This window comes from Leptidea sinapis, chromosome 27 (assembly GCF_905404315.1).
Source record: "Leptidea sinapis chromosome 27, ilLepSina1.1, whole genome shotgun sequence".
Classification (NCBI taxonomy): Eukaryota; Metazoa; Arthropoda; class Insecta; order Lepidoptera; family Pieridae; genus Leptidea; species Leptidea sinapis.
The window spans coordinates 4336279-4353520 of NC_066291.1; the positions used below are offsets into that span (position 1 = coordinate 4336279).

The window sequence follows — 17242 nt, forward strand, 5'->3', positions numbered from 1 at the left end:
TTAAGGAATTTTATTTTTACCTCCTCAGAAAGTTAGAAAGATATAAAAGTTCTAATTAGTTATTCATTTTAAACTATTATTTTTATTTTTTAAACTATTATTTTAATTTGATTTCTGAACGACGGGGGACAAGTTGGAGGAAAATCAAAATTGTTGTTTTTATATAAAAACGGGGATTTTCATGTTTATTCAAACCTTTTAAACCTTCCCTGGACTTCCACAAATAATTCATGACCAAAATTAGCCAAATCGGTCAAGCCGTTCTCGAGTTTCAGCGAGACTAACGAACAGCAATTCATTTTTTTTATATATATATATGGCAATATTTTTTAATAAACGTTTGCTGGGTGAGCAAGGAATTTTATTTTTACCTCCTCAGAAAGTTAGAAAGATATAAAAATTCTAATTAGTTATTCATTTTAAACTATTATTTTTATTTGATTTCTGAACGACGGGGGACACGTCAGAGGAAAATCAAAATTGTTATTTTTATATAAAAACGGGAATTTTCATGTTTATTCAAACCTTTTAAACCTTCCCTGGACTTCTACAAATAATTCAAGACCAAAATTAGCCAAATCGGTCAAGCCGTTCTCGAGTTTTAGAGAGACTAACGAACAGCAATTCATTTTTATATATATACATATGGCAATATTTTTTTAATAAACGTTTGCTGGGTGAGCTAGTATATATATATATTGTCAAGTAGGTAATATTGTAATGACAAGTGACACAACTCACGATCTTGGGCTTGAAGGGAGGCTGCACATCCCGCGCCTCGATCCTGGCCCAGTCGATCCGTCTGAAGAAGGGATGAGTGCGCACGTCCTCTTCGCCACGCGGCCCGCATCCAAGACGCTTAGCTGGCAGCTTCGTCAGGAAGGTCTTGCATGCGTCTTTAGCTTCCTGCACCAATAGGCCATTATCAAAATTATAATATTTTATTTAGAGAGTATGTACCTTAAAAAATTCGGATTCAATATTAATTTGTTAAAAAAAATTAAGTTTATTAATTTTCTTTATTTTTACTTTAGCCCATTTTTGACATTGATTATTTTGTTATTAATTTTTTTCTGCGGCTGTGCCGTTTTTTTATAGGATAGGAAAAATATTAAAGTTTGAGAATGTACCAGCACTCATATCGGGTATGTATTTTTGGTTGTAGTTAGGGATTTTTACAACAGTTTATTTCTGAGCTTAAAATGACGCTTGGGTTTCATTCGATTACACTACCATCTTTTTGAAACATGAACATACCTTACTCAACGTCTTCGGATATGAGACACTGTTATCAGTGATGGCCGCGAATAGTTCTTCCTCATCCTCTCCGTCGAAAGGCGGCTGCCCCACGAGCATCTCGTACAGAAGTACTCCGTAGGCCCACCAGTCTACAGATTTCCCGTACGGCTGGTATAAGATGATCTCCGGTGCGATGTAGTCTGGAGTCCCGCAGAAGGTCTTGGTAGTTTTGTCGCCGGTGATGCCCTCCTTGCACATGCCGAAGTCGGCAATCTTGATGTGTCCATCCTGGTCGAGCAGAACGTTGTCCAGTTTCAGATCGCGGTAGATGATCCCGCGGGAGTGCAGGAAAAACAGACCTACGGCGATCTCCGCCGCGTAGAATCTGTAATTATGTTTCAAAATACTTAGCTGTTTAATGGACTAGTATGACTGATGGTATGTATGTGCATGCTCATTTTATCTCACCGAAAAGCGGCTCAAATCATCCTGTACAAAATCTTATCCAGTCAGTTGGACCCTTTGCATTCAAATTAAAATATTTTTATACAAACTAGGATGTGACATCACTTATTGAAAGTCAAAAACTCCAACCACCCAACCACCAACCAAAAAGAATGCCTCAGAATAATAGAGAAGAATGGGCGCAACAAACTCAGCTGACTTTTTTTTCATTAAAAAATATGTTTACAATGTAATATTGTACAATTAAACTTATTATTTAATAGCCTGAGGGCGGTCGCTCCATTCCTAATCTGTGGAATCATTAAGAAAGTCATATAGGTTATAGTAACCTTTACTACACAAACGTTTCTTAACAATTCTTTTGAATATCGTGATACTTTTGTTTTGAATCTTTTTGTGGGATCTTGTTGTAAAAGCATACACATCGCCCTTCAAAAGACTTACTATTTTACATTATATAGACATTTGTTTACATTCTTTATCTCGTCTCGTTGGCCTTAGTAAAGATTGCATCATAATTAGCACACATAAATAAATATACCTGGGTATGTATTTAAATTTATTCTAGAATTTAACATCAGGAATTAAAACATGATTTGAAAGTCAAGGTCAGAAAAGACAACCACAGCGGTACATACTCGTGAGTAATTAAGATTTTTTTTCTGGTATCCAGAATATTTTAGTATTCTGTCAAGTAGTACCCAATTGAATGTTTTAAATACATACACAGCGACAGGCTCCTTAAATTTGCCGCATTGCTGTATCTGGAACATCAGGTCTCCGCCGTTGACGTACTCCATCACGAAGTACAGCCGGTCCTGAAAACAGGACAGCATCAGTATTCAGAATTAATGAAACAATGTTATTTTATTCAGCACTTGGGTAGTTACATACACTTGTCATCATCATCATCAGCCGGAAGACGTCCACTGCTGGACAAAGGCCTCCCCCAAAGATTTCCACGACGATCGGTCCTGCGCTGCTCACATCCAATGTATTCCGGCGATCTTGACCAGTTCGTCGGTCCATCTTGTGTAGGGCCTACCAACACTGCGTCTTCCGGTACGTGGTCTCCATTCGAGGACCTTACTGCCCCAACTGCCATTTATCTGTCGAACTATGTGCCCTGCCCACTGCCATTTTAGTTTCGTTATCATTTGGGCTATGTCAGTAACTTTGGATCTCCTACGAATCTTCTCATTTCTGATTCGATCTCGCAGGGAAACTCCGAGCATAGCCCACTCCGAGTATGACAGTATGTATTTCTCCTTTTTGCTGCGCTAAGCAACCACCGTGCTTTTGTCATTCAGTTAATCATTTTCAGTGTAATAAGTCTTTTTAATTAAAATTCTCTTATTTGCCGATTTAAATCTATTAAAATGCAATTCTTGGAGGCAAATTGGTATTTAATATTATAAATGCAGACTCTCATTTCCACAAAGAAGAATGTACTTTTTGCAGAAGATAATAATCAGTATCCAATTTAGAAAACGTATTCCCCAGTGGTTGGTTTAACATTTAAATGATAAATATGGATATTTATTTCCGGTCAGGGAAGTTAATATGTATTTATGTTTAAAATGAAAAAGTACAGGCTATGCATAGTTTGGGGGCAAGATATAAAAAAGAAATAGAGGGAGACAAACCATACGATGGGAAGATAATTTCAAAATTATTGCTGGACCAAGATGGAGAAAAACAATTTATGGCAGGAAAATTTGCAAAGATTTAGAGGAGGGCTACGTCATGAATATATATTAGGTGAAATATAATGATAATCATTTAGTATAAGTTGTAGTATAAGTTATGAATGTACCTTATTTAGTTTGCTTGCAATAAAGGCTTCATTTATTAATTCATGTATATATTATAAGATATTTTTGTCTTGCACTCTTTTTAAGTATTTTAAAATTTTATCATAAATTATAATTATGGGGTCTAAGTATGTAATTGCCAATTTGGCGTGCTGGCACTTTTTGATTAAAATAAAACCACTAAGGTGCCAGATTTCAGGGTGAAACTTTTTTTACAATACAGCTAGAGATTCAATTGTTTTTTCAGTCGGCTTTAAAATAAAACCGAATGAATTGAAAATAAGAGTCATTGGAAGACGAGTTCCGTCGTGGAGAGTACACAACACAACGCACGTATTTGTTTTAATTTGGACTTGCATTTGCAGAAGTAAGAACTAGCCACTAAAGAAAATAATAATAAATTGAATGCGGTGGTAAAACCTTTCCATTTATTACAAAATATTTTCTAAAATCTAAATTGCCACAACCCTTGCATAATATATCCTTCCCTCCCGCTGCTGGTAAATGCCCCAAGTCGCCTTTTACGACACCCTAGGCCGGGGACGTAGGGACGTTTATTTTATGGTATATACGCTTATAATGTTCAACTAGAAATCGGGTATTGAAAGCGACGGTTAGTTAGTCACCATAATGGTCAACTGTAACATATGGTACAGGGCAGTGCAAGCTCACCATGGTCTGGAAACAGGAGTGCAGCTGCACGAGGAAGGGTGGCTTGCTGCTGAGCGCCAGTACCCGCTTCTCCACCATGGTGCACTCTATATCATCGTCCTGGATGATGATGTCCTTCTTAAGGATCTTGATGGCATACAGTTCGTCCGTGCCGCGACGCTCCGCTAGCAGTACCTAAAATTTGTTTTGGTATTACATTTTATTTCATAGTTTCTATAACTAGGTACTATTACATAGACCTTATTGAAAATAAGAAGTTAAGTAAGTAAGATATTCGCTCATGTAATCCCGGATAGTACACAACGGGCTGACTAACGGGTAAAAATCCACGAAAATACGGGGTCGCTCTGAGAAATCTGGGAATATCCATCAAGGATTCTGAAGATCCTGATGCTGATCATCCATCAAAGATTCTAGAAGAATTTAGGTTGGTTGGTGTAACCAGCTAACCCTGCACGCAACATGGACTCAAATAAGGAGTCGTAATGGGGAAGGTGTGCCCAAACCATAGCAAAAAATCTAATGATTCTAGCATCAATAGAATTATTAATAAAAGGTACCTTTCCAAAAGATCCCTTTCCGAGGACCATGATAAAGTTAAAGTCCGTTGCCCTGATGACGTCAGCGGCCGCCATGTTGTGCGGCACCTCCCTATCGGGCGGGGGTGGGGGCCTGCGAGCGCCCAAGTTGGTGGCCTTCATCTGATTCTTGAGCTGCGCCAGATCCGCCCCCTCTTCCGGTACTGGAACATTGTAATAATCTCCCTCCTCTTGGGTTAGCAATTTGAACCAGCCATCAGCAGGCGCCTTCATGAGCTCGGATATGCCGAAGGACAAGGAGCCCATGAAATCATTGCGGGAGGTACGATCCCAGTCCCATATCTGAAATGAAGAAACGCTCAGTGCAGCTGATATTGTAAGAATATTTAAAACATTTATTTTACACGAATATAATTAAATGAAGGAATCTTAATAACAGCTATCAGAAGAACTAAGTATTGCAAGAAGAACGATTTTATTACTGTAAACTTAATATTTTATACAAATTTTCATTCATTTGAATGTTTTCCTGTGCCAATTGCCAAACTAGTAAAAAAAAATTAACATCATAAAAATTATAGATTATTAGTAAGCGATGAATTTCATTTTGGGTTATACAATTCACTATTAAACTTGAAGTGCCTCTTTCTGCCGTATTACAGCAACCTACTCCCAAAAATTAGCAGATCATGTCATAAATTACCTCTAGAAGGAGCCTCCTATCTTTATCTTCTGGCTTCAAATCAAATACTAGAGTCTCGTTCCACTCTGGATTCAATGAGCTGCGGATGGTTTTTGTTTTCTTCTTCACACCATCCGAGTCTGGTATCAGCTTAAGTTTGCAGTAAGGGTCAGATAGGCCATTCGGGTCCATTGGGATAAGGTTCCTGCCCTGCTTCACTGTAACAATTGCATAGTCGTAATTAATAACACCATCGACAGTTATTTCCCCAATTCAATAGATAACTAACTTTCCAAAACCTAAAATAGGTGAAATTCTTCAAAACTTGAAAAATTCTATTAAGGAATATATTTTATTTACTACTTAGGTGATTTGTACAGATTAATAAAATGTTGTGAAAGCTGTTTAAGAGCAGTCTTTATTGGGATGATTTTTAGAGTTCGTCGAATGAAAGTTTTTATTTATTTATTTTGCGATACAATCACAGAATAAATGTAACTGACCTACATCAGTTCATTAACAAGTGACGGTCGATCAGCCATTCACGACGGAAACAAAGGAAATACCATTTACAAATGGATTCCCTTAGGACGCCATGTTGTAAAACAAAAAAGGAAGTCCGTCGAATCGTAAAAGACATGCCTTCCGGTATTTGCAATGTCAGTAACCAAGGTTTTATTAGGTACTCCTTAATAATAAATAAGCTCCTAAGAGTTTGAATACTCCTAAACCTTCTTTAAAGGCCGGCAATGCTCTTGTGATTCCTTAAGTGTTGCAAGAGAATGTGGGCGGTGGTGATTACTTAACACCAGGAGACCTGTACGCTCGTTTGTCCTCCTTTTCCATAAAATAAACAAGCGGTGAGTTACGCAGCCCAACACGGCTAAACCTGCATACGTTGCCACCCCGCACCCCGAAGTGCTGATCGAGCACCTATTGTCTTTTAGATTTCTTTAGTTTAATTATGATATTGTTTAATCAGTCTTGTTCCAATTTACCTGTGAGTAACATTAAATATTGTTAAATAAAGTGCTTTTTAAAAACTAAATTCCCGACGCCAGATACATAACTGGTGTCATCGAGTGCATCTTTTCATCATCACTGCGTCTTCCGGTACGTGGTCGCCATTCGAGGACTTTACTGCCCCAACGGCAATCTGTCCGTCGAACTATGTGCAATGCCCACTGCCACTTCAGCTTCGCAATCGTTTGGACTATGTCGGTTACTTTGGTTCTCCTACGGATCTCCTCATTTCTGATTAGATCTCGCAGGGAAACTCCGAGCATAGCCCTCTCCATTGCCCTCTGAGAGACCATGAGCTTTCTCATAAGGCCCATAGTTAGCGACCACGTCTGTAAGTGCATCTTTTCAATTTTCTTTAATTAATGAATAATCTACATTTAGCTTTAGTTTTATGATTTTAACTTTTGGCCAGATAACACTAGCGTGATATGTGCCAGTATTTTCTTTCCTCAATTAGTTTAGAAATTTCAGAGGTAAGTTAGAAGATTTAATCCGCTACTTAATTCTGTTTTTGGGATATTTTAAATGATCATCATCGTCAAAGACCGAGCCAAGTACTGGAATTTATAAGGAAAACCGTACCGTAGTCGGTAAGGATAGACTTAGATAATAGCAGCAGCAAAGACTATCGGGAACACCTGGAGTAAGCCCCGATATCGAATATACGGATACTGGAATTGACCTCAGAAGCTTTCATCTAGAAGTGGATATATCAAGTTTCATATTCCATTACAATACTTACCAACAATAGTAAGCTTGCTGCCTTGTATGGACACGGAGAGTTGAATACGACCACGTCGCTCGGTGTGGTCGCAGCCGCACAGATTCGGAACAGATTCCTCGCAGCGTTGGTGCACATTCATATCGCATGCTGCAATTGTAGATCATGTTTTTATACAATTGCAAATTATTTGAACCTTGCTTGGTGTATTTAATTTGCTTATGTATTGTTTATAGCAACATGTTCTCATTATAAATTTGACAGTTTAATACAAATTTTATAAAAAGGAGATAAATCACCATAAACACCAATATCGTTGACTATATCTTTCCTATATAGAATAGAAACTATCATAGCAAAAATTGAATAGTAACTATAGCCGTATTTATTATAGCAATAGGTGGAATTGAAATGTACAAAATGTGTGTTCTCATGAAGATAACTTGCAAATCAACTCAAAAAGTGTATGCATGTGGCTTCAAATAGTTTTCAAGTGCTTTAAATTGCATGTACGAAAAGATTTTTAATTATAAAATTAGCATCATTTTATTAGATGTGACTTCTATTATCCATGGATAATAGAAGTTTAATTAAAAGAATGACTGGGCCTACGAGATTCAAGAAGTCATTATTGCATGTTTGAAGATCCATTTGGATGATTTTACGAATACCAAAATAGACCAATGCCTAGAATACAATTTTTTACTATTAGTTATTAATAGGCAAGTACACATTATTCATAGTAAATAATCTATATGCTACCTCTGATAAGAGTGATAGATTCAGTTAGCCATTACAATTTTATCACAGAAGCATTATGTATGTGATGTGCGACAGCTACTAACACTTACAAACAGAATTCGTGAGTACATGCAACATGTGAGTGACGACTAATAGTAATAGTTGTTGAGAAGGCTGTAAAATTACATGCAAGCTAGGATTCTACTATATGTTAAAAGCTTTTAAGATTTGCATGCAAAATAAAGATCGAAAATTGCACTATTGGAATCTCCTAAATTATCCAATTACTGAATGTAAGACTAATGTATCTTCAAATTCCTTTAATATTAATAAAAAACTTAATATGAAACGTTAGTATACACTTTTTTGCACTTACGAGCTTTCGCTTGGCGCAAAAGACTGTCTCAAAGTAAAAAGTTGAATATTTTTGAAAATCTCCAAATTAGGAAGTATTACGAATTATTTTGGATGAGTATATTAGAAGTAGGTACCATTATTAGTAAAGAAGTGTTCTTAATCTTAAATTGTTAAAGTAAAGAAGTCATCTAATATTTAGATTTTTCAAATGTGCAATTTTACACATGAAACTGTACAGGAAACACTCTGTTAAACGATCCACCATAGAGACTATATTGTATGCTTTGTTGTTACTTATTGTGTACAAAATTCTAAAAATTCTTGCAGTGGCGGTACTATAATAAACATTTCAAATTTTAAATCTCATTGAGTAATTATTTTCGTTCATGGTAGAGAAAACCAAACGGAAGCTTGCAAAATTTTTAATTTTGGAGTCTAGAATTATCTAGTGACTAGTCAACTAATATAAAGATAACAGAAATCCTGTATCAAGGTTAAAATAATATCATGAATAAAAATAAATATAAACAACAAAAGAGATATCAAATAGAAGGAACAGAATTAAAGTAAGCAAAGCATGAAATATTAACTAACAAGACAAAAAGCCAATTGCGATGAATCGACGAAAATTTAATAACGCCCATGTTCGCAGATGGGGCCGGGACATCCAGGCGGGATTTGAGTCAACATTCATTGTTCGGGAAATTGTATTTAATGCGGAGGGAGCAGCACGAGGCACATCAAAGTATTTTTATTTTAATAAGTGCTAACATTCACGACCATTATACTATTAAAGTAATCCGGACATATTGTTTACTTAGCAGAATTTTCAAAGGAGTGGCTGCAGAAATTATATATTTATTTACAAAATTCACAAATAAAAATTCACTGTAAAACATATAATTTTATAAACACATTACAATATTTAACTCAGGAAATACTCCAAGATAAAGTTGATTATGTTTTAAATAGGAACACATTTGAAAAACAATAATTTTACGGTATCGAAATGACGGCATTTGAAAATTCTAACAAAATTCAGATTACTCAATTTTTTGAAATGGGTCGATCTATCTAGTATGCATACAATATCGATTGGATCAACAATAATTGTTGTTGATGTTTGGATACCCAGCACTAGATGCTGTACCTCCGGGAATCTATTATACCTCCGCATTTAAATCCCTGGTGAGCAAGACCGTGTAGCATCGTGCCACAATGATCACAAAATGTTGGAGCTATGAAAGTCCAATTGTTCCACTTGTGGGGAGCGTACGCGGCCTTAAGACAATAATACACAAAAATATTAAAAAGCAGTTGAAAAAGAGTTAAAAGCGAAAAAAACCACTCCGTTACTATGGAACATAATATTTCCTCATATCATTTCTGTTCAAAATACAAAGTCGTTTGTAATAATTCTTGAAGATATTAAAAAATATTTCAATAATAATACTTTCCATAGTAAAGTACTGGCTGCGTTAGACGAATGTACAAGAAAAATAGCTATAGAACGCCACCAACAAGCTGAAAAGTAGAGGAAGAGGCGTTAGCACGTGTCCTGTGTGGCTGGAGGCAGCAATACCTTGACACTTGAGGCCCTGATGCAGCAGTCCGTAGAGCAGCGAGCCGCAGTGGTCGCAGAAGGTGGGCGACGAGTACGTGTACGCCTTGAAGTTGTGCTTCGTGCGGGTGTCCTGGTAGTGGTGGCATGGGAGTTACGTCAGTAAGAACATTATATACGTCATACGACATGCGCACGACATGTTGAGTCTAGCAACATTGAATACGCCAATATCAAAATCATCTAACCATTCTTAAAAAAATAACAGAAACTTCACACTTCTGTCTTATTTAACTAGCAATACTTTGCTAGAGAACCTAAAGATATATTAACCTACCGTTTTATGTGGCTTGTGACTACTAAAGAATAGTAAAATAAAGAAGCAGGGAACAAATAAATGTGACAAATCGTTAACAACATAAAATGAAATGTAACACGCTTAGATTTTCAAGGTTCATTCCCGCAAACCGTTCAACAAGAAACTCCAATTTGCTCACATTTCAATTTGTTTTTTTACCCTCTGATGTAATAAATATTGAAGGATATATTTTGTGTGAATTAGGCCACACGCAAGATCAATATTGTGAGTTATCATAACACACAAGTCACTAACAAAATTATCGGTTGGCGAAAAAGTTTATTGGCACTTAAAGATAACTTAAGACCCTTTTTTTTTCAAACTTAGTAGGATTTAATTACAGTATATTATATGTGCCATTTTGCTCGATAACTTTTTTTTGATAAATTGATTGCTATAAACACTTTGGGACTTCATCAACTCCTCCCAGAAAAACTCTAAATTTTTAATGAGTGGTTTAAGATGCGTGCGTGTTATCGTGATGAATGACCACACCCTATCTAATGATCAAACCCGCCCGTTTCCTCTCATCTTTTTGCTTTTCTCCTCATGTTTTGGCTTGCAACTTCTTGCTTGCAAAATAAAACCAGTGTATTTGATCTCCATGATGAATCCATCCGTTGTCGTTTTTCATGGTTCGGTTTCAATACGTCTCAATAAAGAACTGCAAACGAGTTCATAATGGGTTTCTTTCTTTAGCTTTAGATTTCTCAGCTTTCTTTCTGTGAGCTAGTTTGGCACCCAGATACCTATTTTATGTACCTAGTCTGTTTTCAAATGGGTCAAATCTGTTTTTTTCTCCGTAACAAGGCGACCAGAGCTATGTGCATCTTTCACATCAAAATTATACACGAAATTTGTACTACACTAACTGACACTGCAAAAAAAAATTGCAAGCTAAATTTTGTAATCTAACCTTTTGAATGTCATCAAAATCACATGGTCATGTAAAGAGTTTTACCCGGCCTATTAACATATATGAAGACAACACTCAATCAACGGTTGAAATTGGCCTATTCTAAAGTTCCATAAAACTTTAAGGGACAAAGGGAATTTATTTTATCAAACTTGATTTCTTTAGAACACTTAAGATGTCAAAGCACTACCACCGGCTGAGAGAGGAGAAACATTTCGCTTGCTTCTTAGAATAAGTAATAACTAATATAGTAGTTACCAATTTTACATTCAAATTCAATCACAGATCAACTATCAATAATACATCAAACAATGAACAACCACTTTCACCTATTTTCGATTACTAAACTTTACACTGTATAAAAATAAATTTGTTCGGTTGGAAGTTCAACGGGTCTCATCCTTTCGGCCACCAATTTAACTTGCTACGATCCGAATCCCCCGAATGCCTTTGGAGATTAAATAGCATTTTTTCGCGTAGTCCATCCCAACTTTGGCAGCCAGTTTAGATTTAAATTACTTAGAGCTATGAATGCGTAAGTATACTAAGCGGAGTTAACGAAATTTTAGTCAAACTTCGAAAGTAATTCGTGGACTTGCATGATTTGTCTCGAGCCGTACCCACAGATAGGATCTGCCAGAGGTATAGTTTGAATTCAAATAAATTTAAATCTGAATTTGAGGGTTAATAGCAACACATGATACACTTTTTTTTCAGTGCTTTACAGTTTTACAGCTACTTAGTTGAAATTTAACTATAGTTGTCCTTTTTTATCTATTAAAACACGAATTGCTCAGGGACTTTTATTTTAGTGTGATAAGATCTTTTGGCGGTATAGTCTTTCTCTATTTTAATTTTGATATAATTAAGGCTACAACTTTTGACATGTTATTATACATCTAGAAAGACTATTACATTAAACTTTTTAGGGACTACGGTTGCTACATTTTTGTTTGCCACATAGTGAAATTTGAGTTCTTTATGAACACCTTTTTGGTCACCATCAGGTTTTCGGGACACATGTTCAAAGAACTTGCAATCGTTGCGTAGGAAAACAAGCTCGCGAGAGACGACGAATTGACGCATACCCAGTGTGGATTTTTGATCTTTTTTGCTAACGTTACTTACTTCCTGTCAGAGCCCTCATTAAGATTATTTTAATTTAAAATGCTGCCATTTAAAGATGTAATTTAAAATGGTTTTATTCCATTCTAAACGCGCGGGAGTTATAATAGTAAAAAATTCCTACGTAGGCTAGTGAGCCTGCAGTAGAACAACATGGGCAAATAATTCAAGCTCTGAAGGTTGATGCAGCCATTATACGATAACTTATACAGTTTATTCTCAATTACTTTTTATGAAAAATACTCTATTTGATTGAAAAGAGTGGCTGTTGAGTTTCTTGTATGTTCTTCTTACGAGCTCAACTTTTTCCGAACATTTGGTAGATTCAGTAATTTAAAAGAAATATTTGCAGAGACGATTCAAAAGCGTTTAGTTTAAGACTAATTGAATAAAGTTTATTTGACTTTAACTTTAAACACTTAGCCGAGGGTGATACTTACGTCTGAGTCGGCGCCCTTGTCGGCCCCAGGGCACGTGAAAGTCACGTACTCGTGGCATCTCTTGTGGACCACGAAGCTGCACACTGAAACACACGTGGCACGTTACACGACCCGACTCAAACTCGTTTCTTTGTTGATTCATTCAGGGTCTTGACAGGACTCCACAAAAAGCCCGTAATCCTTTAAGGCTTGCACGCTTTTCAAAAGAAAAACCTCTATCAAGGAGAATGTTTCGAAGAGCTGTCGGAACATATCAATTCACGCCAAATAATTATTATAATAATATATAATCCTCACTATCTCTATGTGTGGCGTTTAAATAAACTGTGCAACGAATTTCCTTGCGAGGTGTTTTCAAAATTGCATGAAAAACAAACTGTTGATAAAGTTCCAATGATCCTGATGTGGCGATAGTATGGACTGCGTGACCACTTACCATCACCAGATGATACGAACTCTTGTTGGCGTCCGCGTCACATGAAGAGAAACTATGTCTTATTCACCTTAGATTGATTGAGTGGTATCCATCGTTTTTGTAATCTGGTGACTTATAAGGTCTTGCCATCTTGAAAGGTCTGTATTATTGTGATATTGTAAGGTATATGTGATGGGCTCTACCGTCAATTTGGAAATTCGCGTTTTTACCGAAGATTATACAGTGGATATTTATGTATAAATTAACGGACACCACAGTTATATATATTTTAAGCGTTAGAAAAAAGAGATCTTTTATTTTATGGAAAGACTGGGTATAATTAAAAGCTACTGCATTTGCAGAATATTTATTCTCTATTGAAACCATTGTATAGTGTACTGGGCTTCTACAGTAAGCATTTGATTTTATAGTTCAAAAGTGGCTCTTACCTTGGCATTGGAATCCTTGTTTTCCGAAACCCCTGTAACAAAAAAAAAACGATTATTTCACGAAGATAAATTAAGTATTGTATTTAATCAAGCACACAAAAAAGAAACAGCCTTTTCCACAAGTTTAAAATGATTTAAATTTGGAACATTGAAGTTCGTATGAATACTACTAGATATGTCTACTGTGCTTACGGTCTATGTAACTAGATCTTTTTCAAAAATAGAATTTTTTATTGTTGGCCTTTCCGTCCAATATCGAACTAGCCACGATTATTAGATAAAAAAAAGTCAGCCCACACAGCCAGAACCATATGCAGTATAGATAAAAAAAAACACCGTTCATATAAATCATAAATCCTTTATTTTGCCAGTAAACGTAATGTTACAATGGGTGTAAACAATTTTAAGGTATCAATGGTATCGGCCATTTCTGGCATGCAAAATTATTATTAAGTATTAATTCATTTTTTATTTAATGACAAAGTTCTAGTTATTATTATAATTGATTTAACATTGATTTAAAAAAAATTGTTGCAAAGAATTTGTTACGTTTCCAAATATTTTCACGTTGCGTTAATACGAAAATTTCGTTACGTACAAGTGATGCGACTCCGGAATTTATTAATTCAGATGCTTTAAATGATTTTGATTAATGGGGAATAACACAAAAAATCAATGCCCTTTATTGAACCGCATTATAGTGATAACTAAATACATAATTACAGTTTTGTTTTTTTTTTCATGATTCAGTTTAAGTGAAAAGTACAGTATTCACGTTTTTTTGCGTAAGAGTTACATTTTTATTATTATTTTATTTAACCCGACCTTTCGTGACTTTTCCATAGCACGATTTCAGGGGGACTGAATTTAATCACAATTTTTCCACCAGATTACCGGATAGACTGGTTTTTGGCCACTGTCCCAAAACAATATTTTACTTAAATAGTAGCTACGCTATGTGTATAAAATTCCTGGACAATTTTTTTTAATCGACAATTTTTTTTTATAGTGTTAAGGATTTTTTTAATTTTAGGTAAACTTTTTGCATGCTAATTTAAATGAGCCAAAAAATTTAGAAAACACTACAATAAATTTAAAATCTATTATATATACTGTATTCGACGCAGTAAATTTCATTTCATTTCATAACAACCACACGCGTTGTAATCCATTAAAAAGTATTTTATTTAAATAATAATAATAATATTGACACACTTACACAAATTATCTTGCCCCAAACTAGGCATAGCCTGTTCTATGGTTACAAGACAACGATATATTTAATACATTATACTTACTTAAACATACATATATTAATATAAACATACATAAATACATTTAAACATCCATGACTCGGAAACAAACATCCATATTCATCATATAAATGCTTGCACCTACCGGGATTCGAACCCGGGACCTCTAGCTTAGTAGGTAGGTTCGCTAACCACTGGGCTACACAGGTCGTCATAATAATATAATATATAATATAAATAGCTGAAGAAAGACTGGCATTCTTAGTCGAATCGAGCTGACTTTACCCGAACGAGCGTGACGTAGCCGAGAGAGGCTGAACATTCTCAACAAATAAATTAATAAATAAGTAATAAGTACAAGCTCTAAGACTATACAGGCCTGCTATTGTGTGCATCAGTTAATTCGCTTGAATATTCACGCTCCCTAGACAGACGTTACTGCGGAGTGCGAACATTATAATATCTTAACGCCTGCGACACTTGGAGTGACATGTCACACGCCTTAAGCGCAGCTGCCTTTGTTATTATATCGCTCATATAATATAGCGACCAGTGACGTAGCGTGCCTAGGTGGGGCCCCGTATAAAAAAATTGTTCGGGGGCCCTTATGAATGGTAAATATGTCTCACAAAAGAAAAAAAAATGTTTGCATAAAATAAAAAGAAATAGTAATTCATCATGATTGGAACGAAATTCTTTATGGGACGATGCGGAGGGGTACTCTAACTGGGAAAAAACGTCCGGAACGTAAGACATGAAGTTTGACAACTCCCTTCGTGTACGTCGAAGCGCTGCTAAGCGACAATATCTTGCTGATTATTTAATGCAACATGAATAACATAACAAATAAAATAAAACATTTTATGTAAAATAAAATAAAAATAATCGTAAACGATTTATACACATACAACCACAAAAAGAAAACACGTGGTAACCATGCATATCACCCAACAATATACACGTGTTGCCCATATGTGAAATGTTATAAATAAATTTTTATTTTTTTACTTAGGTACATAGTATTTGGTGACTTTATACAATTATCAATCATCCAATCACTGTATTCAATTCAGTTTCAATTATTAAACATTTTTATTTTATTTTTATCAATAAAAAAATTATAATAAAAAATGTATACCCGAATAGAACTTAAAATTAATATTTTTATAATAAGGATCTTCGTTCCTATCCGGTGTCCCACGACACCACACGGTTTTTTATCTATAATATGTCACTTTTTCCAAAATTTTTACAAACAATTCAAATTAAATATACCCTTGCCTTTTTTCGGGAAATTTATTTATTAAATCATTTTAAATAGCTGATGACGGCTTTAGTTTTTCTAAAGTTTCTGTCTCCATTTGTTCATAGAAGCAAAAACTTAAGAGAAGTTTAATGGGCGGTCTGACAGGGTTTTCTTTTCTTTTGTCATTTCTGAAATAAAAAAAAATTGGTAAGTTTTTATTAATTTTTGCTTACGCAAGTCGGAGGCCCCATGGCCCGGGGGCCCGGTGTATAATTGATACGGCGGTAGCTACGCCCCTGATAGCGACCTACTAACTGAAAGCATCTCTGTCTCGAACTGTACATAGGCCTAACACAAATAGAACTGAATAAAAGTAAGGCTGTGAAAAAACTAATGACACTATCTAGCATACATCACTGAGTATCAATAGATACACAGTCGACAATCCGTAGCCAAAAATACACCCATTTATGCCGATTGTTTTGAATTCTCATAATAATAATATCATCATCATCAGCTGGAAGACTTCCACTGCCGGACAAAGGCCTCCCCCAAAGATTTCCACGACGATCGGTCCTGCGCTGCCCTCATCCAACGTATTCCGGCGATCTTGATAAGATCGTCGGTCTATCTTGTGTCTACGGTCTACCAACACTGCGTCTTCCGGTACATGGTCGCCATTCGACTATTTACTGCCCCCACGGCCATCTGTTCGTCGAACTATGTGCTAATAATAATATATCCTCAAGTAAATCAAAATCTGAGTGTTGACCCAGTATTATGTAGTTAAACAAGTTAAATTTAATAATATTATTGTCCAGTTAGTCCAATTGTTATTTAGTTTATATGATAATGCAGTTAATCATAATTCTGCGGTTTGATATTCCACAATAAACAAACGCAGAATTAATAATATTATTAAGAGATAATAATAGTAATAGCGAGCGTGAGTATCCTATACAGAACTTTTGTTGTGGGTGTTTTTATTATAGACATTGAAAACTCTGTCCCCTAATCCCTGTCTATCCCTACTAATATTATAAATGTGAATGTAAGTTTTTTTTATTACGCTTTCACGCCTTAACAACTGCACCTATTTGGATGAAATTCAGTACAGACAGACTAGAGCTTGGAAAAGGACATAGGCTATCTTTTTCTTCTTCATCGCGAAAAAAAGGCATGCAGGGGTTGAAAAAGGGGATGGAAGTATGTATGGAAGTTCTTCA

The 17242-nt window shown here is 35.6% G+C and overlaps 1 protein-coding gene across 1 annotated transcript in view; it reads right to left on the reverse strand.

Annotated features, from left to right (window-relative positions):
- LOC126972774 (protein kinase C, brain isozyme) overlaps positions 1–17242 on the reverse strand; it is a 189227-nt gene that overhangs the window by 10432 nt on the left and 161553 nt on the right. The window contains exons 2-11 of the mRNA XM_050819814.1: positions 13518–13549; positions 12654–12736; positions 9836–9947; positions 7177–7305; positions 5433–5629; positions 4747–5071; positions 4191–4360; positions 2431–2522; positions 1258–1624; positions 742–906 (exon numbers count right to left, since the gene is read on the reverse strand). Coding sequence (XP_050675771.1) covers positions 742–906; positions 1258–1624; positions 2431–2522; positions 4191–4360; positions 4747–5071; positions 5433–5629; positions 7177–7305; positions 9836–9947; positions 12654–12736; positions 13518–13549 — 1672 coding nt within the window. The remainder of the gene's footprint in view (positions 1–741; positions 907–1257; positions 1625–2430; positions 2523–4190; positions 4361–4746; positions 5072–5432; positions 5630–7176; positions 7306–9835; positions 9948–12653; positions 12737–13517; positions 13550–17242) is intronic.